This window comes from Copadichromis virginalis, linkage group LG8 (assembly GCF_057382275.1).
Source record: "Copadichromis virginalis isolate Kocher_CV1m ecotype Utaka linkage group LG8, C_Virginalis_male_GT1.1, whole genome shotgun sequence".
NCBI lineage: Eukaryota > Metazoa > Chordata > Actinopteri > Cichliformes > Cichlidae > Copadichromis > Copadichromis virginalis.
This window is the reverse complement of record NC_140625.1, coordinates 13,877,306-13,895,327: the sequence shown is the minus strand read 5'-3', so window position 1 is coordinate 13,895,327 and position 18,022 is coordinate 13,877,306. Positions and strand designations below refer to the sequence as shown.

The 18,022-nt window shown below is 40.3% G+C and overlaps 1 protein-coding gene and 1 long non-coding RNA gene across 2 annotated transcripts; both read right to left on the bottom strand.

The window, feature by feature from the left end:
- Window positions 1-6,106: 6,106 nt before the first annotated feature.
- On the bottom strand, window positions 6,107-7,766 carry LOC146702922 (uncharacterized). The gene is made up of 2 exons (XR_014921927.1): window positions 6,822-7,766; window positions 6,107-6,278 (listed from the first exon to the last, which is right to left on the bottom strand). It is a non-coding gene; the product is annotated as an uncharacterized LOC146702922 (long non-coding RNA).
- Window positions 7,767-9,550: 1,784 nt separating this feature from the next.
- On the bottom strand, window positions 9,551-17,992 carry LOC146702921 (lysosomal dipeptide transporter MFSD1-like). The gene is made up of 13 exons (XM_085465984.1): window positions 17,815-17,992; window positions 17,274-17,374; window positions 17,069-17,178; window positions 16,930-16,985; window positions 16,684-16,827; window positions 16,428-16,586; window positions 16,231-16,346; window positions 14,942-15,042; window positions 12,251-12,362; window positions 12,025-12,162; window positions 11,789-11,928; window positions 11,586-11,697; window positions 9,551-11,497 (listed from the first exon to the last, which is right to left on the bottom strand). Exons 1-13 carry the CDS (start codon window positions 17,834-17,836, stop codon window positions 11,360-11,362), a joined length of 1,449 nt encoding a protein of 482 aa, XP_085322110.1. The 5' UTR covers window positions 17,837-17,992; the 3' UTR covers window positions 9,551-11,359.
- Between the last annotated feature and the right edge of the window lie 30 nt (window positions 17,993-18,022).

Here is an 18,022-nt window from a genome sequence, read left to right as displayed (position 1 = left end):
GCCATTAAATTCTCTTGTGCTTCTAATCTATGACCTCATCCATTCCGAGGGGGAGAGTATGTGAATGTGAGCTCACTGCAACGATGTAATTGTTTCTCTGAAATATAACGCTGCTGCACTTGTGTGTTATTCTGAAGTATTAGTGTTGGGGTTTTCTTTTAGAGGGAAAAACATACAAACTTTTCTATGTCGGCATTACATAAATGATGATCATATATCAGGATTACTTGATTGTTTTCGAAAAACAATCACACTGGTGCAGCAGCTGGGACTGTCAGATCATTCTGGGACTGAACGTTCCTGGGGGATCTCTGCATGCCTGTTTGGCTAATAGTTTATTTTAAATTGGCTCTTGTGTTCAGAAAAGTGCATTTTTGGCACCAAACTCTTATTTTGCTTTTGCGCTTCGCTGCAAAAGCCATGCCTCATTGTCCATTTGCACTGTGAAGCAATGTCCAAATAATTTTGCAGCATTTGTCTGAAACCGAGCAGAGAGCATCGTCCTGTGTACTTCAAAAGTTATCCTGCTTCTTCTGTCAGCAGATACATCATCAATAAACACTGATCACCTCGTTCCACTGCCCAGATTTTGTTTCCAGAACTGTTCAAAGTCTGTTTGATGTTTTCTGGCAAAGGCTTCAGATGTTTAACCTTTTCTAAAACCAACTAATAATTCTGTCATTATACACTTTAGCTGTCTTCTGTGATGTTTCAGGACTTTCTTGTGTTGCTCAATAAACTTCAGCTTCAAGATGTGCACAGCAAGGGTTGTGCAGACTTATGATGACTGAAACTGTGATGCATGCAGTCATCATGAGTGCATGTAGACCTCAACCCTATGGACAATTTGTGAACTACACTTAAAAGCCGTGTCTGTGCCAAGAAACCAATTGATTTAACTCTACCTATTCTATCAGTCAAATATTCAGCCAGAATTGTGTCAGAAGTTTGTTGATGGATACCAAAAGCATCTGATCCAAGGTTGTCAGAGTATTTTTGCTTTCTAAGATTTTATTATTCATATAATAATCAGCTAAGAGTGTTTATATTTCTGTTCTGTACTCAACCAGCTGCATATTTTAATTGCTGGCTCCCTACTTTATAACGGAAACTGCTTGCCTTCACATTATCAGTCTTTGCCTTCACATTGTCACTGTTTGCCTTCACACTAGCAGGAAACCGCCACCCACGAGTAAGAAACAACCTTGTAGAGAACACGAAGTTTTTTGATAAACCACACCTGTTTTCTTGACAAGATAAGGATGATATTTCCTTTTTTGTATGCTTCATGATGTGTATAAATAAAGCCAGACTGCACCAAGGAGGTGTGTGAGTCTCTCCCTGAGTCTCTCACCCGTGCACGTTTAAAACTGCTCTAAGTGTCTGAGTGATATTTCATTGCATCTGAGTACTTTGATAATAAAATATCTTTAACATTTAATTGGTCCTTCGAGCCGGAGTGGACATTGATATTTTTTTCAATGCTCCAATAGGAGACCTTCGTCAAGTCCTGACGTCGTGAGAAGCCCACGCTGTCGACTCCTCTCCAGGCAGAGGATAAAGTCCAGAGACGTGACGTTCGGGTTCTGGCCAGCGTTCTTATAAGAGGTCCACGACTTCAGGGGTTGATGAAGGAAACCAAAGCAACCACACAATAACTCAGGTGAATATTTAGCACTCACTCACATCTTGCGCAAAACGACTGAGGCAACCTGTGGTCTGTACATTAAATAGTTTCCCGTCAATGTATGACAGATTAATTAAGTAACATTCTCGTCTGAAAAAGGACTGGTAGAGGTTACAGCTCGCCTGAAAGAGGGCTTGGAGCAAGTTTAATGTCAAAATACGACAGGATAGTAACATTCTCGTCTGAAAAAGGACTCGTAGAGGTTACGAAGCAGCTCGCCTGAAAGAGGGCTTGGAGCAATGTAGAAAGACACAGTGTTGCCCAGAATAAAAAACTCATTACGCGTATAATCTGTTGTTTTACTGTTTTGTTGGTGGAGTAAGTTGATTTTACAGCACATTAAGGAGGCTGAACTACTCCACCGAATTGTTTACCGTTGGTTGCTCGAGTTCTGGTGGAACGGGAAAAGGTTGTGTTTCATCACATAAAATTGACACCGCTTTCAAGGCTAGCTTGAAAGTAGAAGGCCGTGTCAATAGCCTCTCCCATTCCTCGTGCCAGAGAAAGCACCACGGGTGTGTATGTGTGTGTGTAAACGTAAATATATCTATGAGCTAATAAAAATAATAAGAAAGAAAAATGGGTAATAAATCAACAAAACTCACTGCTGACGAGCAGTGGCTAGAGAAAAATGTCCAGGCGCCGGACAAACTGCAGTGACTGATAAAACCCTTATTAAGTGAAAACTAGAGATCAAAGTAGTTTAAAAAGGTTGGAAACAGACCTCAACGAATAGATATAAATATAAGAAGTACAAAAATAAAATAAATAAAGACAAAATTACATTAGAACTTATTTTTAATGTATTGAAACTAATAATAGGAAGGATAACAACCTGTAAACTTATATTAACAATGAAACATAGTTGGCAAGACGTTCATGCCCAGAATGTATAAAATAAATAAAAGGAAATAATTCACACGAAAACCTTTTAAATAAAATAGAGAGATGCATAAGGTACATTAAGGCTGTGTCATTGGTCAGCCAAGGAAAGTGTGTGAAAAGGTAAATGTCTCCAGCTTGGGAAAAGGTGAAGCTGCAGATCACCCGAAGCCCTTGATGGACACAAAATAAAATATAAAATATATAATAATAAATTGCTTGGTTAGACATGCAACAGAAAGAATGAAAGTGACCGAAGGTTGGATCTGAGATGAGGCAAACAGAAGACCAGTCTAAAAAGTAGGCACAAACCTGTTCAGAGAAGAAGCAAATTTGTACAGATTGGATGAATTCTAAGTTATCTGTTTGCTGAGTAAGATGATCCCAACTATTAAATTGGCTCAGTAGTAGTATAGTAATATACACTTTTATATACACTGATAAAATGTTGTAATATACTGTTGTTATTATATGGAAAGAAAAAGATGATAATAATAAGAAGTAACCTAGTCAGTATGATGTGAGATGGACAATTGTTATGAAGTAGTCTGCATCAAGCTTAAGGTTTGCTCAAACTCAGTATAATGACATAGGAGATGAAGAAAATAAAGGAAATATCTAAACTACTTAGGTGCATAGAGGCACTTGACATGCTTGAAAACCTGGATAAAATATTACTGAGATATAGAGCACATCTATAGTAACAACTAATAAGCCAAACCCTGTAGACAACAGCTAAAGTTACAGGATTGTGAAGCTGAATTAAATATGTGGACACCGCTAAGTTGATGAGCATGTTACACATTTTCTTTTATTTTTTATTTATTTGTTTTTAGAGCAGAAGCTGCATAAAAGCCAACACATGCAGCTGTCTGTGAGCTCAGTTTTCCCTCACATGTCTGCTCTGTTTCAGTAGCAGCATTTTTCTTTTTGGGTCCTGACTCATGTATGTTTTCGGTTTTGTTTGATTATTTTATTTTGTTGATTTGGAAACAAATTCGTGACAATACTTGTTTAAAATATGTAAGATGTGTGAGATGTGTGAATTCTTTGAAAAACTAGAAATTATCTAAAAATGCCTCAAGTGAGAATGTAATGTTCCATCTATAAAAAAAAAAAAAAAAAAAAAAAAAATCTTGCTGGAAGTGATCACCTTGCCAAAACAATTGGCACTGTGCACATGTGGAGCACATCAAAAAGACAATTATATTGTCACAAAAGGAAATAATTTTGCAGAACAAGCAGCAAAACAGGCTGCAAACAATCGGCAGAGCTACTAGAAACCAACTACTGCCTACAAATACCACTTGATGTACTAAAAACCGAACAACAAGCTGCAACAATCACTGAACAAAACAAGTGGCTGAAATGTGGAGTAAACTGAAAGATGACTTAATGGTCTGTGATGGAAAACCTATATTAACAGAGTCATTACACAGGACAGCGGTTGTAGTGACACATGAGGTAAACACCTGTGTCAACAGGAGGGAGATATAGTATAGATAAACAATGCAATACACACTATAAATTTTGAAACTTTAGCGAATAATTTGTAAGAACATGCCTATTCTGTCAAAAAACAAAAAACAAAAAAAAACAACACAACTCACAAGGAAACTTAAGACCTAAGAGAGGCTAGTTTTCCATACAATCCACATGGATTTTATTGAACTTAACGAATGCCAAGCATCAAGATATGCTCTAGTAATTATAGATGTATTTTCAAAATGGCCAGAAATCTATCCAGTAAAAAGAGCAGATGCAATATCAGTGGCAAAGTGTTTATGCAATCACTTCATCCCCACATATGGCATTCCCAGTCTGATAAGGTCAGACAATGGAACACATTTTGTTAATGACATCATCAGCAAAGTCTCTGAAGCTCTAGGATTTAGCATCAAACATCACTGTGCATATCACCCACAAAGCGCAGGATTAGTGGAAAGAACTAACGGCACAATAAAACAGAGATTAAGAAAATGCATGGAAGAAACAGGAAGACCATGGCCTGAATGTCTAGGCCTAGTAAAGATGTGGATGAGAATAACACAAGGTTCTCAGAAACTTACACCTTTTGAAATCATCCACGGGAGAGCGTTTCCATTGCCAATTACCAGTGAACCTATTAATAAATCAATAAGGGAAACTACCCTAGCAGAATGGATGACTAAACTGTTTGAAAATAAAGAGATTGTGTTAAACAACCAACTGCCGAGTGATTTCTCTCCAGTGTCTTGCAGGTTACAACCAGGTGATTGGATCCTGATCAAAGTACTCCAGAGAAAGAATTGGAGTTCACCAAGGTGGGAGGGCCCATACCAAGTCCTACTTACCACCAGAGATGGGCAGTAACGCGTTACTTGTAACGCGTTACTGTAATCTGATTACTTTTTTCAAGTAACGAGTAAAGTAAGGGATTACTATTGCAAAATCAGTAATTAGATTACCGTTACTTTCCCGTAGGAACGCTGCGTTACTGCGTTACTAAAACCGTGATTTTTTTGCGAGAATGTCTCATGACAGTGACGTAAGCAAGTGCGACGTTGGTGACAGCAGCTGTGTGCAGATCAACAATGGATAATATATCGAGTGCGGGAGAGAGTATGAGCGTGCAGCGTTTAAAGTGTGGAAGTACTGACCTTACTTTGAGTTTGATTCCATAAAAAGTGACAAAAACATTAGCGTCCATCGTGCGTGGGAAGAAAACTTCTTTTTACAGCGAAAAAAACCCCTAAACTTCTGAGCAAGCACCGAGTAGCTACGACGTGATGGGAAACTCACAGAGACACTCGCGCGGATTCTTCAACTGACCGCAGCACACCTGCACCAGGGTAACCCTCCGCCTACCCTGCTCCTGCTTTACAGGTGAAAATAGAGCAAAAGGACCGCTGAGTCTTTGATTGTATTTATTTTCTGCTGTGTTTTACTTGCATCTGTTTGAAAGAGTGAGTGAAAACACAAAAAATATTTTATTTTATGTGCTGGAATGTGTAGAAAATAGGTTTAAATGTTAAACTAATTTATTCAAGTCAGAGAATGTTGCAATTAAATGTTTTGCTTGATGCATAAAGTTAAAAGATTAAAACTGATAAAACAAGTTAAAAAAAGAGACTTTTCCATTTGATTACATTTTGTATGATGGATTATGTAGAAAAAGTAGAATTGGGCTGAAAGATCTATCACTTTATCACCTCTTCAGGTTGTAAATCGTGTTTTTAAAAAGTAACTAAGTAACTAAGTAACTAAGTAATTAATTACTTTTGAAAATAAGTAATCAGTAAAGTAACGGGATTACTTTTTTGGGGGAGTAATCAGTAATTAGTTACTGATTACTTTTTTCAAGTAACTTGACCAACACTGCTTACCACACCCACCGCCTGCAAAATAGCAGAAAGACCATCTTGGATCCACCACAGCCACTGTAAAAAAGTGAGTGACAATCCAGACGCTTAGACGCCGGCTCCCCTGGCTTCTAGGTGATCTATTGGTGAAGGGAAGGGCTGATTGGGTATATCCCGCCCTTTTTTACTTCTCGCCAATAGTCTACTCACCAGAAGTCTAGGTGTGCCTGGTCATCATGAAGACACTTGTCCTCCTAGTGGCCAGCATTGCGCTCCTAGTGAGCCTACTAACACTCACCCAGATGAGAGGAAATAAACAACACCACCTGCAAAAAAGATGGACACATGATAATTCGCATCTACGTGACCTGAACCAAGACCATAACCACCCATGGATGAACAACGCGTGGTATAGATATGTGTATGATAGAACACGCACCGACAACAGCACGGAATGCTATGTATGTTCACATATGCCAACAACAGCCGTACACGCAACAATATATGGAAAGGCACCTGAACTTGATGAAGCGATGTGTGTGTTCAACAAAGCAACAACTGGCAATTGCACACGCAGAGATTTGATGGCAACAGGACTGACCCTAAAAGGTCAAAGCACAAAGAAAGAAGACCTAATTCCATGGTGTAGTGACACAGACGTCAAACGTGTCACGAAACCACTTTCACAACGACGTATCCTAATTGAACAGACAACCCCTTGTGCCTACAATCTGACGAACTGGAACTACACCTGCAACGAAAAACATTGGGTAAACGTCAAAGCCAACAACACAAAAAACAAATCATTCGCCATAGTTTTGCCGCCGGACATACAGCACCCAATGTGTTTCAACTTCTCCGATGGAAACAGGAAACTTGGACGAAACCGCAACTGCACACAGACACTTGACCTGACCCAATCCAAAGGAATACACACCTTCAAAAATGGAACTTTCTGGGTCTAGGGAGCCGCTTGGGCCTGCGGGCCTAAAACCTACTTCATGCTCCCACCGAACTCCACCGGTCTGTGTGCACCAGTACTAATTTCAGACCACACCTTCAAGATCACAGCAGAGACACACACGTCAAGAGCAAAACGTGAAGTTGCTGAAGTCACTGAAGTAATGCCACATGACTCAGTCTATGGATCAGATGTGCCCAAGAACTTCAAACTATGGACTGATGGTCAGAAAGTCCTCCACTCCTTGTTCCCTTGGGTAGGAGTTGGGAAAAACATGCTGAGGATCGAGACACTTGACTATCGATTTGGACTGTTTCTAAATGCTTCAATGAAAATCAACAAAGCGCAAAATGAAGAAATCGACGCAATACGCATTGTAGTGATGCAACACAGAGTCGCACTAGACATGATTCTAGCTGAAAAAGGAGGTTTGTGTGTATTGTTTGACACTACATGTTGTACATACATCCCAGACAACATACACTCACAAAACATGACCGACGCTTTGAACACCTTGAGAAAGATTAAAGATGCTGAACAACAAGACTATGTCACAAGCACTGATGATTGGTTGACATGGTTACTAGGTGGTTCATGGAAGTCCCTTCTGATTAAAGGACTTGTTGGAATAGCATTTTTGCTTTTACTGTTATGTGTTTTCACAACATGTGTAGTACCCTGTCTGAAGAAAATGGTATCAAACATGGTGACAACTTCTATCAATGCTTATGTGATGATGTCTCAAATGGAAGAAATTTTGAAAGATGATCCATACAGTAATGTTTAGTTTAATTGAACACAGGACTGTTTTATGACGTTCAAACCGAAAATGTTTAGACAAGAGGTTATGAACTGACAAAAATAACAGTACTGTCATGTAAGAAATCTAAACAACAGGAGGGAATGTCAGAGTATTTTTGCTTTCTAAGATTTTATTATTCATATAATAATCAGCTAAGAGTGTTTATATTTCTGTTCTGTACTCAACCAGCTGCATATTTTAATTGCTGGCTCCCTACTTTATAACGGAAACTGCTTGCCTTCACATTATCAGTCTTTGCCTTCACATTGTCACTGTTTGCCTTCACACTAGCAGGAAACCGCCACCCACGAGTAAGAAACAACCTTGTAGAGAACACGAAGTTTTTTGATAAACCACACCTGTTTTCTTGACAAGATAAGGATGATATTTCCTTTTTTGTATGCTTCATGATGTGTATAAATAAAGCCAGACTGCACCAAGGAGGTGTGTGAGTCTCTCCCTGAGTCTCTCACCCGTGCACGTTTAAAACTGCTCTAAGTGTCTGAGTGATATTTCATTGCATCTGAGTACTTTGATAATAAAATATCTTTAACAAAGGTACAACTTGCTAAGGAACATTTAACTAAATATTAGTTAGGGGTTTATGTCTGTATCTATAATTTTGACCCAGTATGGATTAGAGAAAACGTTATACCACTTTATAAACTTGAGGGAAATATCAAGCAGCAGCTCATTTTTCAAAAGATACGACCAATAGCTAACACCTAATGAAGTAACGAGTCATTACCTGACAGCTCTGCAGGTATACCTGCCAGCTTTTCACACAGAATGTAGTCGTTAGGGTTGAGGAACGGTAGCTGCTCCATTATGGACTGCTTTGGAATCAAGTAGAGAACCTCTGCGAGTTGACCGTCTTCAATTATTGACATGCGCCTGACGGAGTTCTTCCTCTTCACCCGGTCCAGAACTATCATGTCGTTGCTGTGGCTGGAGCCGCAGATCTTGCCCAGGTTGCTGAGGTTGAGAAGGCTTGACACGCTCATGTTGTCGAGACTTTCAGCCAAACAGTTCAGGCTGAAGACCGACTGCTGGTTAGAAACCATAAAGCAAACTTGAAGAGGTCAAGCCCTTGTGTGGAATGTCAGGTATTAAATCGACTTTGTGAGTCAGCGTTAGTGTGTGTTGTCCATCAGGCAGTCGCAGACTAACTCCCACCGCACACCCCTTAAGAAGCTTAGGTGAGGTGTATTTTTAGGGTTGATCCTCACAGTAATAGAGGATCTCAGCTCTTGGAAGTCTCTTTCAAGTAACCTCCGTTACTAAAACCTCAGTTTTAGTAACACTGACTTCACACAAGTATGTCAGCATTCGAATCTTACTTTTCTACTCAATTGGGGCAGTTTTTTAAGAAGATTATGAGCTGTATGCCCGTATTTGAAGCTTTGAAAAAAAGGGCCATCCATATCTGTACAAGTCAGTCTGTTTGATGGTTGGACGGATTATGGCTGAACTAAAGGACAGCTGGACACAGACACACATGTACATGTAAATGATATTCACTAACCTTATAACACCGTTTAACCCACCTTACTCATGCTGTCTCAGCTTTGCTATAATCTAACCAGCAGATGAATGAAGCACAACACAAGTGACTGAACAGTAAATGTGACACAGCAGATCCAGAACAGTACGATTGTTACATCATCTGCAGGATTGTTTTTCTTATCAAAAGAGAAGAAAATGCAGCTTATTTTATTTATTGTTATTATAACTGATTTAACCTGGTTACAGCTGCACAGAGGAATGAATTGAAAATCTTCAAATGTTGTCAGATTCACCAACTTTACTTCTTCCTCCTGTCATACTCCTTGATACTGTAAGTTATGACTCAAGAATCAAAAGGCATTTTGCACAAGTATTTGCATTTAGATTTTATTTAGTAGCATTGATGTTTTGTCTTTTAGAAATGGAAAAAACTTGTACAAGACCGAGTATCACTGGACCAATACAAATGGAAAACGGAATTAAATACACCGATGTCACTAACAATATAAAAAGTAGTAGCATGTCCAGAATTAGGCGGCATGGGGAAAATCAGTGAACGCCTTAAAGACTCTGTGGTATTCACTGAAGAGGGTGTGCTGCTATTTATCTGCAGCTATTTTAACCAAGGCCACATTCTTACAGGTGTTGACAGTTTGATGGGTGTGATATGAAGTACTGTTATTCTGCCTACCTCCCCCAAAATTCCCACAATCACTTATAAAAAAAAAAAATTAAAAAAAAGGGCCCATTGCATATTTGGGGATTGACAATAAAATTCAAAAGGTTAAAATACGGGAAACATCCAACTGAGGTGAAAATCCTGCAAAGAGAAAAGTGGACTCTTCACAATCCCATGATCTTGATACAAACTGTACATGTGTGAGGAGCGCCACCTAATGGCTGTTGTGTGTTTAACATGCACTCATAAAAGAGACTACAACCGAACGCTCCACCTGCAGGTCAAGTTGACGTGCTGAAATCGCAACTTTGCAAGAACATCTTTAACATGTTTGTGTGAAGAAAAACATTTTGTGAACACTACTTACATGATCACCATTTATGTTGCATATTTCAATAAACGCAAGTTCTGATGACTCTTTTCTAAATCTGTTTTCATGAAACCAAATGTGTGAGAGAAATAACTCTTTCTAGCAGTTATAAGCACCACCGTGTGTAGCAGCTAGGTGCTGATCGTGTCTGTCATGTGCTGTGTTTGTGGTCACTGTGAGGGAAAACAAATTAAGTTTCAAGTTGCACAGATAAAATACTAAACTGAAATGATAGAAGTTTGGAAAGCAGCAGAATTACAAGAATCTCACTGTTGTTACAAATAAAATTTAGTAACTGCAGGAATTTCCACACAATTATTTATAGCAGTAAAGTCATAGTCACAACAAGACTGACAAAATGTGTTTCAGTGTTTGTAATCAATTTTTAACACAAAGTTAAAACTCGAACAGAAATCTGTAACTTACAAAAGTATTCAGACTGTTTGCTTTTGTGTTACCATCATCAGATACATCCCTTTTTCTTTAACAATCCTGGAAATGTTTCTAGAACCTGAGTGAAATCCACCAGAGGGAATTTAAAACATGGTTTATAACTGTAGATTTTTTAAAGAAATTTTTTATTTTTAAAACAACTTCTGAAGCAATCAGGAACGATTTGACTTTTAAAAAAAAAGTGATATAAAGGACCTGATTTGGCAGGACTCGTCGTATGCTTTTCTTGCAAGAAGGATCTCGGTCAAAGAGGCGACCAAGGACCTGAGACTCTTTTAACGGTAGTTTGGTTATCTGTGAGATGAGAGAAGCCCAGGATATCCATCTCAACAGCACCTTACTAATCGCCTTCACGGCTGTGCAGCCACATGGAAGTTACTCTAACTAAAAGGCATAACAGATTCATTGAGCTTCCAAACAGCAAACTTTCTCAAAGGAAAGGAAAAGATAATCTAGCCAACACCAGACATGACTCATAACCTGCTCAAAACTTCACTGTAATCCCTACAGTGCAGCATGATGGTTGTATGATAGGGATACTCGTCAGAGCTGCTGAAAACTTAATGAATGGCATGAAAAAGGAAAAGGAAAGGTCTTGAATACCTTCTGAGTTGACTGCATCACTCAAAAACAGCAAGAATAATGCTCAAATAACAAAAAACTGTGCAAATGAAAACCTTAAGAGTTAATAGAACGAGATTGAACAGCATCACCATCTTGCTCATTTGGCTCTTCCTCTGCCTGGGTGAGCGGCTCTCGGTCCGGGTCTCTCTGCTCCTGCCCTGACTTCTTGGTTGTCTTGTTCAGGGTCCCACCCTGTAGGGACAAAAAAATAATAATTAACTTCCTGCTGAGTGTGTGTATAGAGTATAAACTCATGAGATAACTTCTACAGATGTCTGACCTGTCTGTGATCAACAACATTAAGCAGCACTGAGGTCACAATGCAGCTGATGGTGTTGGCCAACATGAAGATCATCATCCTCTGCCAACGCCACAGCGGGATCTTAGTTTCACTGCAACACAAATAGAGAAACTGCAAAGCTAAACAAGACTGGAAGGACATTAGTGCACGGCAATGAGATTCTAATGTCAGGTTCTCCCCACCTGGACTTGGTGCCTAGTATTTGTCCAACAACGAGATTGGAGATCCCGATCCCAATCATCTGTACGGAGGTGGCCAGGCCCATGGCAGTTCCCAGGGTCGCCTGAGGTACGACAAGGGGAATAGACGGCCACATGCTGGCCTGGAATGCCACACAGGCAGCAACAAGTTTAACATACTAGGAAATACATTAATTCATAGTAATAATTTACCATTTTACTGATGTCTATTTACTCACAGCCGCAAAGGAGTAGGTGACTCCCAGCCATATGGTTGAAACCAGAGGAGGGACAAAAGTGAAAGCCAGGAGTCCAAACACGGGCAGCGTGAGGACAGCGCACGCCACTGCGAAGACTCCCCGCAGACCCACATAATCCTGAAACACATGGCAGCGAGAGTGTTTCATGATAAACCAACTCAACTCAATGCAGGAATACAATTTGGTGTAGACTAAAGATACATACGATGAGAATGCCCACGCTGGCTGAGAGGACCAGTGAGCTGTCATAGACTGCTCCTGCAATATAAGCCGCCTCCTTCTGGCTGTAGTAGCTGTACTTATCCTGGATGAACTTGCTGGCAAATGAAAAGAATAAATGGCAGATGTGAATGCTTATGACACCAGTATCACTTTGGTGCTGGTCTATTCAAAGGAATGCTGGGTTATAATTCACTGGTTGCTCTGAAAGTGGTGTGTAAAGGTGTTTTTTTTTTTGTATCTTTGTCGCATTTAAATGTTTCAGATCAAACAAATGTAAATATTACATTACAATCCAAACCTACATGGCCCTGTGTGAAAAAGTAATTGCCCCTAAATCTAATAAGTGGCGGGGCCACCGTTAGCAGTAACAAATTCACTTAAGCGTTTGCGTTAACTGGCAATGAGTCTTCACAGCGCTGTGGAGGAATTTTGGCCCATTCATCTTTGCAGAAATGTTGTAATTCAGCCACATCTGAGGGCTTTCAAGCATGAACTGCCTTTTTAAGGTTATGCCACAGCATCTCAATCAGACTCAGGTCAGGACTTTGACTAGGCCACTCCAGAGTCTTCATTTTGTTTTGTTTTTTTCCAACCATTCAGAGGTGGATTTGCTGGTGTGGTTTGGGTCACCCAGGTGCCCTTCAACTTGAGGTCATGAACAGATGGCCTGACATTCTCCGTCAGGATGTTTTGATAGACGTGCCACACAGTTCCATTTACCACAGCGTGTCTTCCAGGTTCAGAGGCAGCAAAACAGCCCCAGACCATCACACTACCACCTAGGGCTGGGCCATATTATACCGTTCACGGTAATACCGGTATAATGTTAGGCAACGATAGGAAAATGAAATATCGCGATAGAATGGGAGTAAAACGCGCACGCGCAGTGCCTTTGTTTTCATACGCACATGGTCGATTGTTGAGTGAAACAGATGAACCAGAATTGGTTTGTAAAAATGGTGCAACTTCCGTGATGTGGAACTGGTTTGGTGTTTGTCCGTCAGATACACAACAAAGCACATTTTTTTGCAGAACATGCAAGCGGCCGTCATTATTGTCGTATTTGTCGGACTAAGATGCTCTTAAATCTGGGAGTAATCTGGGTCCTAAACTCTGTAATTTTCAGGTCAAACAACACTGCAGCATCACTGAGAGTTAAAAACTGTCTAAATTCTTTCATCTTTAATAAAACGATCAGCATTGCTGCTTTACCAGGTGTAACTATAAAGTTTAACTTCCAGACATCCATGAAAACAAAAGTTATTACATTTAACGGAGTTAGAAGTTAGCAGGAAGCTAGCGGAAGTTAGCTCGCTAGTTTCGCTAGTTACCTAAGCATGATATTGCATGTTCTGACTGAGAGATTTCTGAAAAAAATCAAACGTACAGCTCTGCTATCACTTCAAACATAAATGAAGACAGGAAACTTAACAGCAGTGACGTTTGTAGGGTTACTGAAGTTGGGCTAGCTGGTATATAATGATGTGCTACGTGATCGCTAGTGACACAGCTATGTTAGCATAACATAAACAGTGAAGCTGGAGGACGAACACTAACACTTTTCCACTTATAAAAGTTAACGTGAAGGTTCTTCATGGTTAGAGACAAATGCAATCGCATGGCAGGATGTTGTAAACGGACCAAACTTCAGTCAGGAGAACAACTGAGATAATCCATCCACAATACGAGGTTAGTCATTACTGCAACAACATGGGAATAGAGCAGCTGCCAGAGAATTCAACATTAATGAATCAATGGTACAGAAGTTGAGGAAGCAAGAAGAATGAGTTTAATAAAGTTTGATTTATCTGACTGCTTTGTTTCGCTTAATGTGCGCTATAATCCCGTGCACCTTATGGTCCGAAAAATGCGTACTGCACACTGCAGTTTAATGTTGCAAAGCAACTCTTTTTAACTTCAGTGGATATTATATATGGTTATGCTCAGGATATGTCAGCCCATTTCTACTGGAAATGCCTTTTGGTTAAACTTTCAGCAAGGAATTTGCATTTGCACTGTTACATTTTTATAAAGCTTTAATGTACATAAAAACCAACTTCTTGTTTAAGTGGAAATAAATGGAAGGTTTTCTTTTTGCGCTAGTAATGTTGTGGAGTTGTATTTTGTCTCGCATCAATTATATCGTCAGTTATATCGTTATCGCAAATTTTCAAATATATATCGTGATAAATATTTTTGGCCATATCGCCCTGCTCTACTACCACCACCATATTTTAATGTTCCTTTTCTAAAATGCTGTGTTACTTTTATAAAAACGTCTGGAAGTAATCAGGCCTGGGTGTGGCTAGAGAAACTAAACTCAGCTTTCCAAAGATTTGACACACCACAGTTAATTCATCTTATCTAATAAAAACGTTGGCGTGGTCTAGTCAAAGACCTGACCTGAATTCGATTGAGATGCTGTGGCATGATCTTAAAAAGCTGGTTCATGCTGAAAAACTCTCCAGAGTGGCTGAATTACAACAATTCTGCAAATGGGCCAAAATTCTTCCACAGCGTTGTGAAGACGCATTGCCAGTTATCGCAAATGCTTGAAAACAAACAAACAAGCAAAAAAACAAAAACAAAAACAGGAAATCAGGCAGGAGGAAAACATTTTTTTCACATCACTGTATTTCATCAGTATGCACACACTTTATGTCAAGAACTCTACCTTGCATCAGCAATGAAGGGGAAGATGCCGTTGTAGAAGAACATGATGGTGAGAACCAGCAGCCAGTATGTTACTGACAGGAGCTTCACATCCTGAATCCTCTACAAATAAAAAACACACAACAATAAATGATGCTCCACACACAGATCACTAGTGTGTCCATAATACTGAAAAAACAAGGTTTAAATCATCAATGTTACGTATGCATAGGGATGGGTACCGGTATCCGGTGCCATGATGTCACCGGTTCTGACATAAACGGTAGTAACCAGACCGAAAAGCAGCGCAGATTTCGGTGCTTCATTTCGGTGCTTGTTTTTCCTGAGCTGTGATACACTTTAGATTCTAGCCAATCATTTTACGTTTCCGAGGATAGTAGGTGGGCCCAGGTACGTACGTTCTTTTAGAGCAGAGCTACAGATTAAAAATGCCCAAGGCGAAGCGGTCAAAAGTCTGGCTGTACTTCACAGCAAAAGATGCAAACTCAGCAGCCTGCAACAAGTGCTTTAAGGTCATACTGTGCAAAAGAGGTAACACCTCAAATCCGATGAAACACCTGGCGACGCATAGCGGTGTTTTTAAAAGCCGAGAAATGCGCCGTATTTGATCGCTTCCTGCGAGACCTCACACCGAGCACATCTACTGCGGGTGTGGTGCCTGTTATCGACCCGGAGTTAGCAACATCCCCCAAAAACCCGAAGAGGAGAGTCCTGGCCCCTAGCCCTGCCAGTGTAGCAGAAATGATGACGGATGATGATGGCAGCAGCAGCAGCCGTTCTTCTCTGCGTGAGTAGCTTAATGTTGTTTATGCGTAATTTACGTTGAGTAGGCTAACCACGTTATTACATTAATGCATGTAAGGTGAACTAGCAAACAAAGTCGTAGTTACATGCGGCTGTCTTCTTGTTTGATGGCAGATACTCCCTTCACCCTGGCCAAAAAGGCTAAAATGACCAAAGAAAAAGTGGAAAACAGTTAAACATGAGAGGTTTTTGGACAAAGTTTGTGTTTTTTCCATTATTTAAGCACTGCTTCCAGCCAAGAGTGATACCATATATGCCCTATAGCTGCAGAAAAGGCTAACATTGTTATCTTTTTACAAAATAACAGCTGAACATGAGGTTTTTGGACCAATTTTGTGTTCTTTATTCTTTAAGCACTGGTTTGAGTACCGTTTAAGCACCGGCACTGTTTCAAAAGTACCGGTTTGGTACTGGTATCGGATGAAACCTAAACGATACCCATCCCTATGTATGCATGTTGTTATTATTAAAGGATATTGATCGTACCACTTTGCGAGACTCTTCTTGGATGGCTCCATCGAGACCCAGCTGTCTCATTCCAATCTTGTCCAAGGTGCTGACAATGACAGCGGAAGTGAAGCCCAGCACACACAACAGTGCGCCTAAGAAACAATAACATGAGAAACCCAGGTCACATGGCACCACACCATAATCCTTGAGATTTCTTCGCATTCGTCACCTACCACCCCAGAGTGTCCACTGCATGCCATATTTTTCTTCAAACTTCTGCGTGAGGAAGAAGTTCAACACCGAGCCCAGCCGCGAGAAGGCCAGGGTCAGGCCGAAAGCCAAAGCCAACTCCTTCCCTTTGAACCAGAAGGCTGTGATGCGATTCTGAACAACTAATGAAGAAGGAGAAAGGTAACTGAGTGGTTAAGAAATGCTCCTCAAAGGCAACGCTGCAGAGAATATTTGTTCATATCCATGAAGAGAACTTACTAGTCAGAGATCCATTGCCTGATCCAAACAGCAGACGGCCGGTGAGCATTAGCGGCAGCAAGTAGGGAGATCCCTTGAAGTGGGAGCCGAGAGCAAACAGCGATGAGCCCAAAACACAGAGAAAAGAGAAGAGAAACACACCGACTGCAAAGAGGAGCAAAAGAAATGGTTGTACCATCATTTTACTGTCAGTAGATTAAAAATAACTGCAGACCATGCAGAGAGAAAACATAAAACAAAACTTACAGCGATTTCCTAATTTGTCAATCAGGAATCCAGCCAGGATCACCACTACTGCATTCCTGTTGATAACAGAGAGAAGCTTCTCATTGATAAGCCACTTTTCTGCATTTTCACAGTGAAATCAATGCATTAACGTGCTTACGTCCAAGCATAGATGGCATAGAGAAGATTGTACTGCTGAGGGGTCATCCCCAGTCCCTCCACACAGTCCACTGTCCCATTGATCACCGTCGCATTGGGACACGTCAGGTTCTGTCAAACATTAAAAACAACATCAGTCTTTCCCTGCTGATAATCAAGTCGTGCAATATTGATGCGATCTGTAAGCAGCGCTGCCTCTTGCTCACCCCTTGGAACTGATCCTGTAACACACTGGGAATGTCGAAGCAAAAGTAGGACCCAAAGGTCAGCAGACAGTTAAAGAAGAGCACCACAAAGCGATAGTATGCTGCAAGACAGTGAAGCACAATAAAGAAAGGGCAACATCAGGTGATTTAAAAGTGCAGCAGCCAATATAACAAATATTTTATTATGTCTGAGGATATTTTTGGTTTTTAACAAAGTGCTACTGTGCGACCTGACACTGTTTTTTGTTTTTAAAGGAGGAAAAAATATATGTAATTATTCTTGTTCTGTTCAGTTAAGCTTATGAATTACGAAGAACAGAGTGGAGAATTATGTGTGCTAATTACGCACAGAGCGAACTGAGTTTCGTGTTCAGCCAACTTCTACAGTCACGAGCTCTTTTTGTGACACTGGAAGTATAAAATGCTGACTTGGTCACTTTTAGGGAAGCGTCTGCAGGGTTACAAGCAGAGGTCTTGGTCAGCTCAGTAAAATATGCTGGCTTGCTGTGTTTTTAATAAATAACTTTGTAGTGACACATACCTTTCTCCGCCGGCTGCGCCATCGTGTTAGCTGTAAAACAAAGCGTCAAAAACCATATCCTTCACTGTTGTTTACATGAACATAGTTAGCGACTGCTACGCTTCTTCAGCAGCTGACGTCGAGAAACCGCAGATCTTAAAACCACATGGATGGAGCTGCTGCCGTAAATATGAACACGTAATGACGTACGGCACGTTTACGAAGCAGC

Coding starts and splice junctions, on each gene's coding strand:
- LOC146702921 (XM_085465984.1), bottom strand. CDS start 17,836: ATGGCGCAGCCGGCGGAGAAAG. Junction 16,587..16,683: donor AGGCAATGGATCTCTGACTA/GTAAGTTCTCTT, acceptor CTTCTTCATTAG/TTGTTCAGAATCGCATCACA. Junction 11,929..12,024: donor TCACCTACTCCTTTGCGGCT/GTGAGTAAATAG, acceptor GTGGCATTCCAG/GCCAGCATGTGGCCGTCTAT.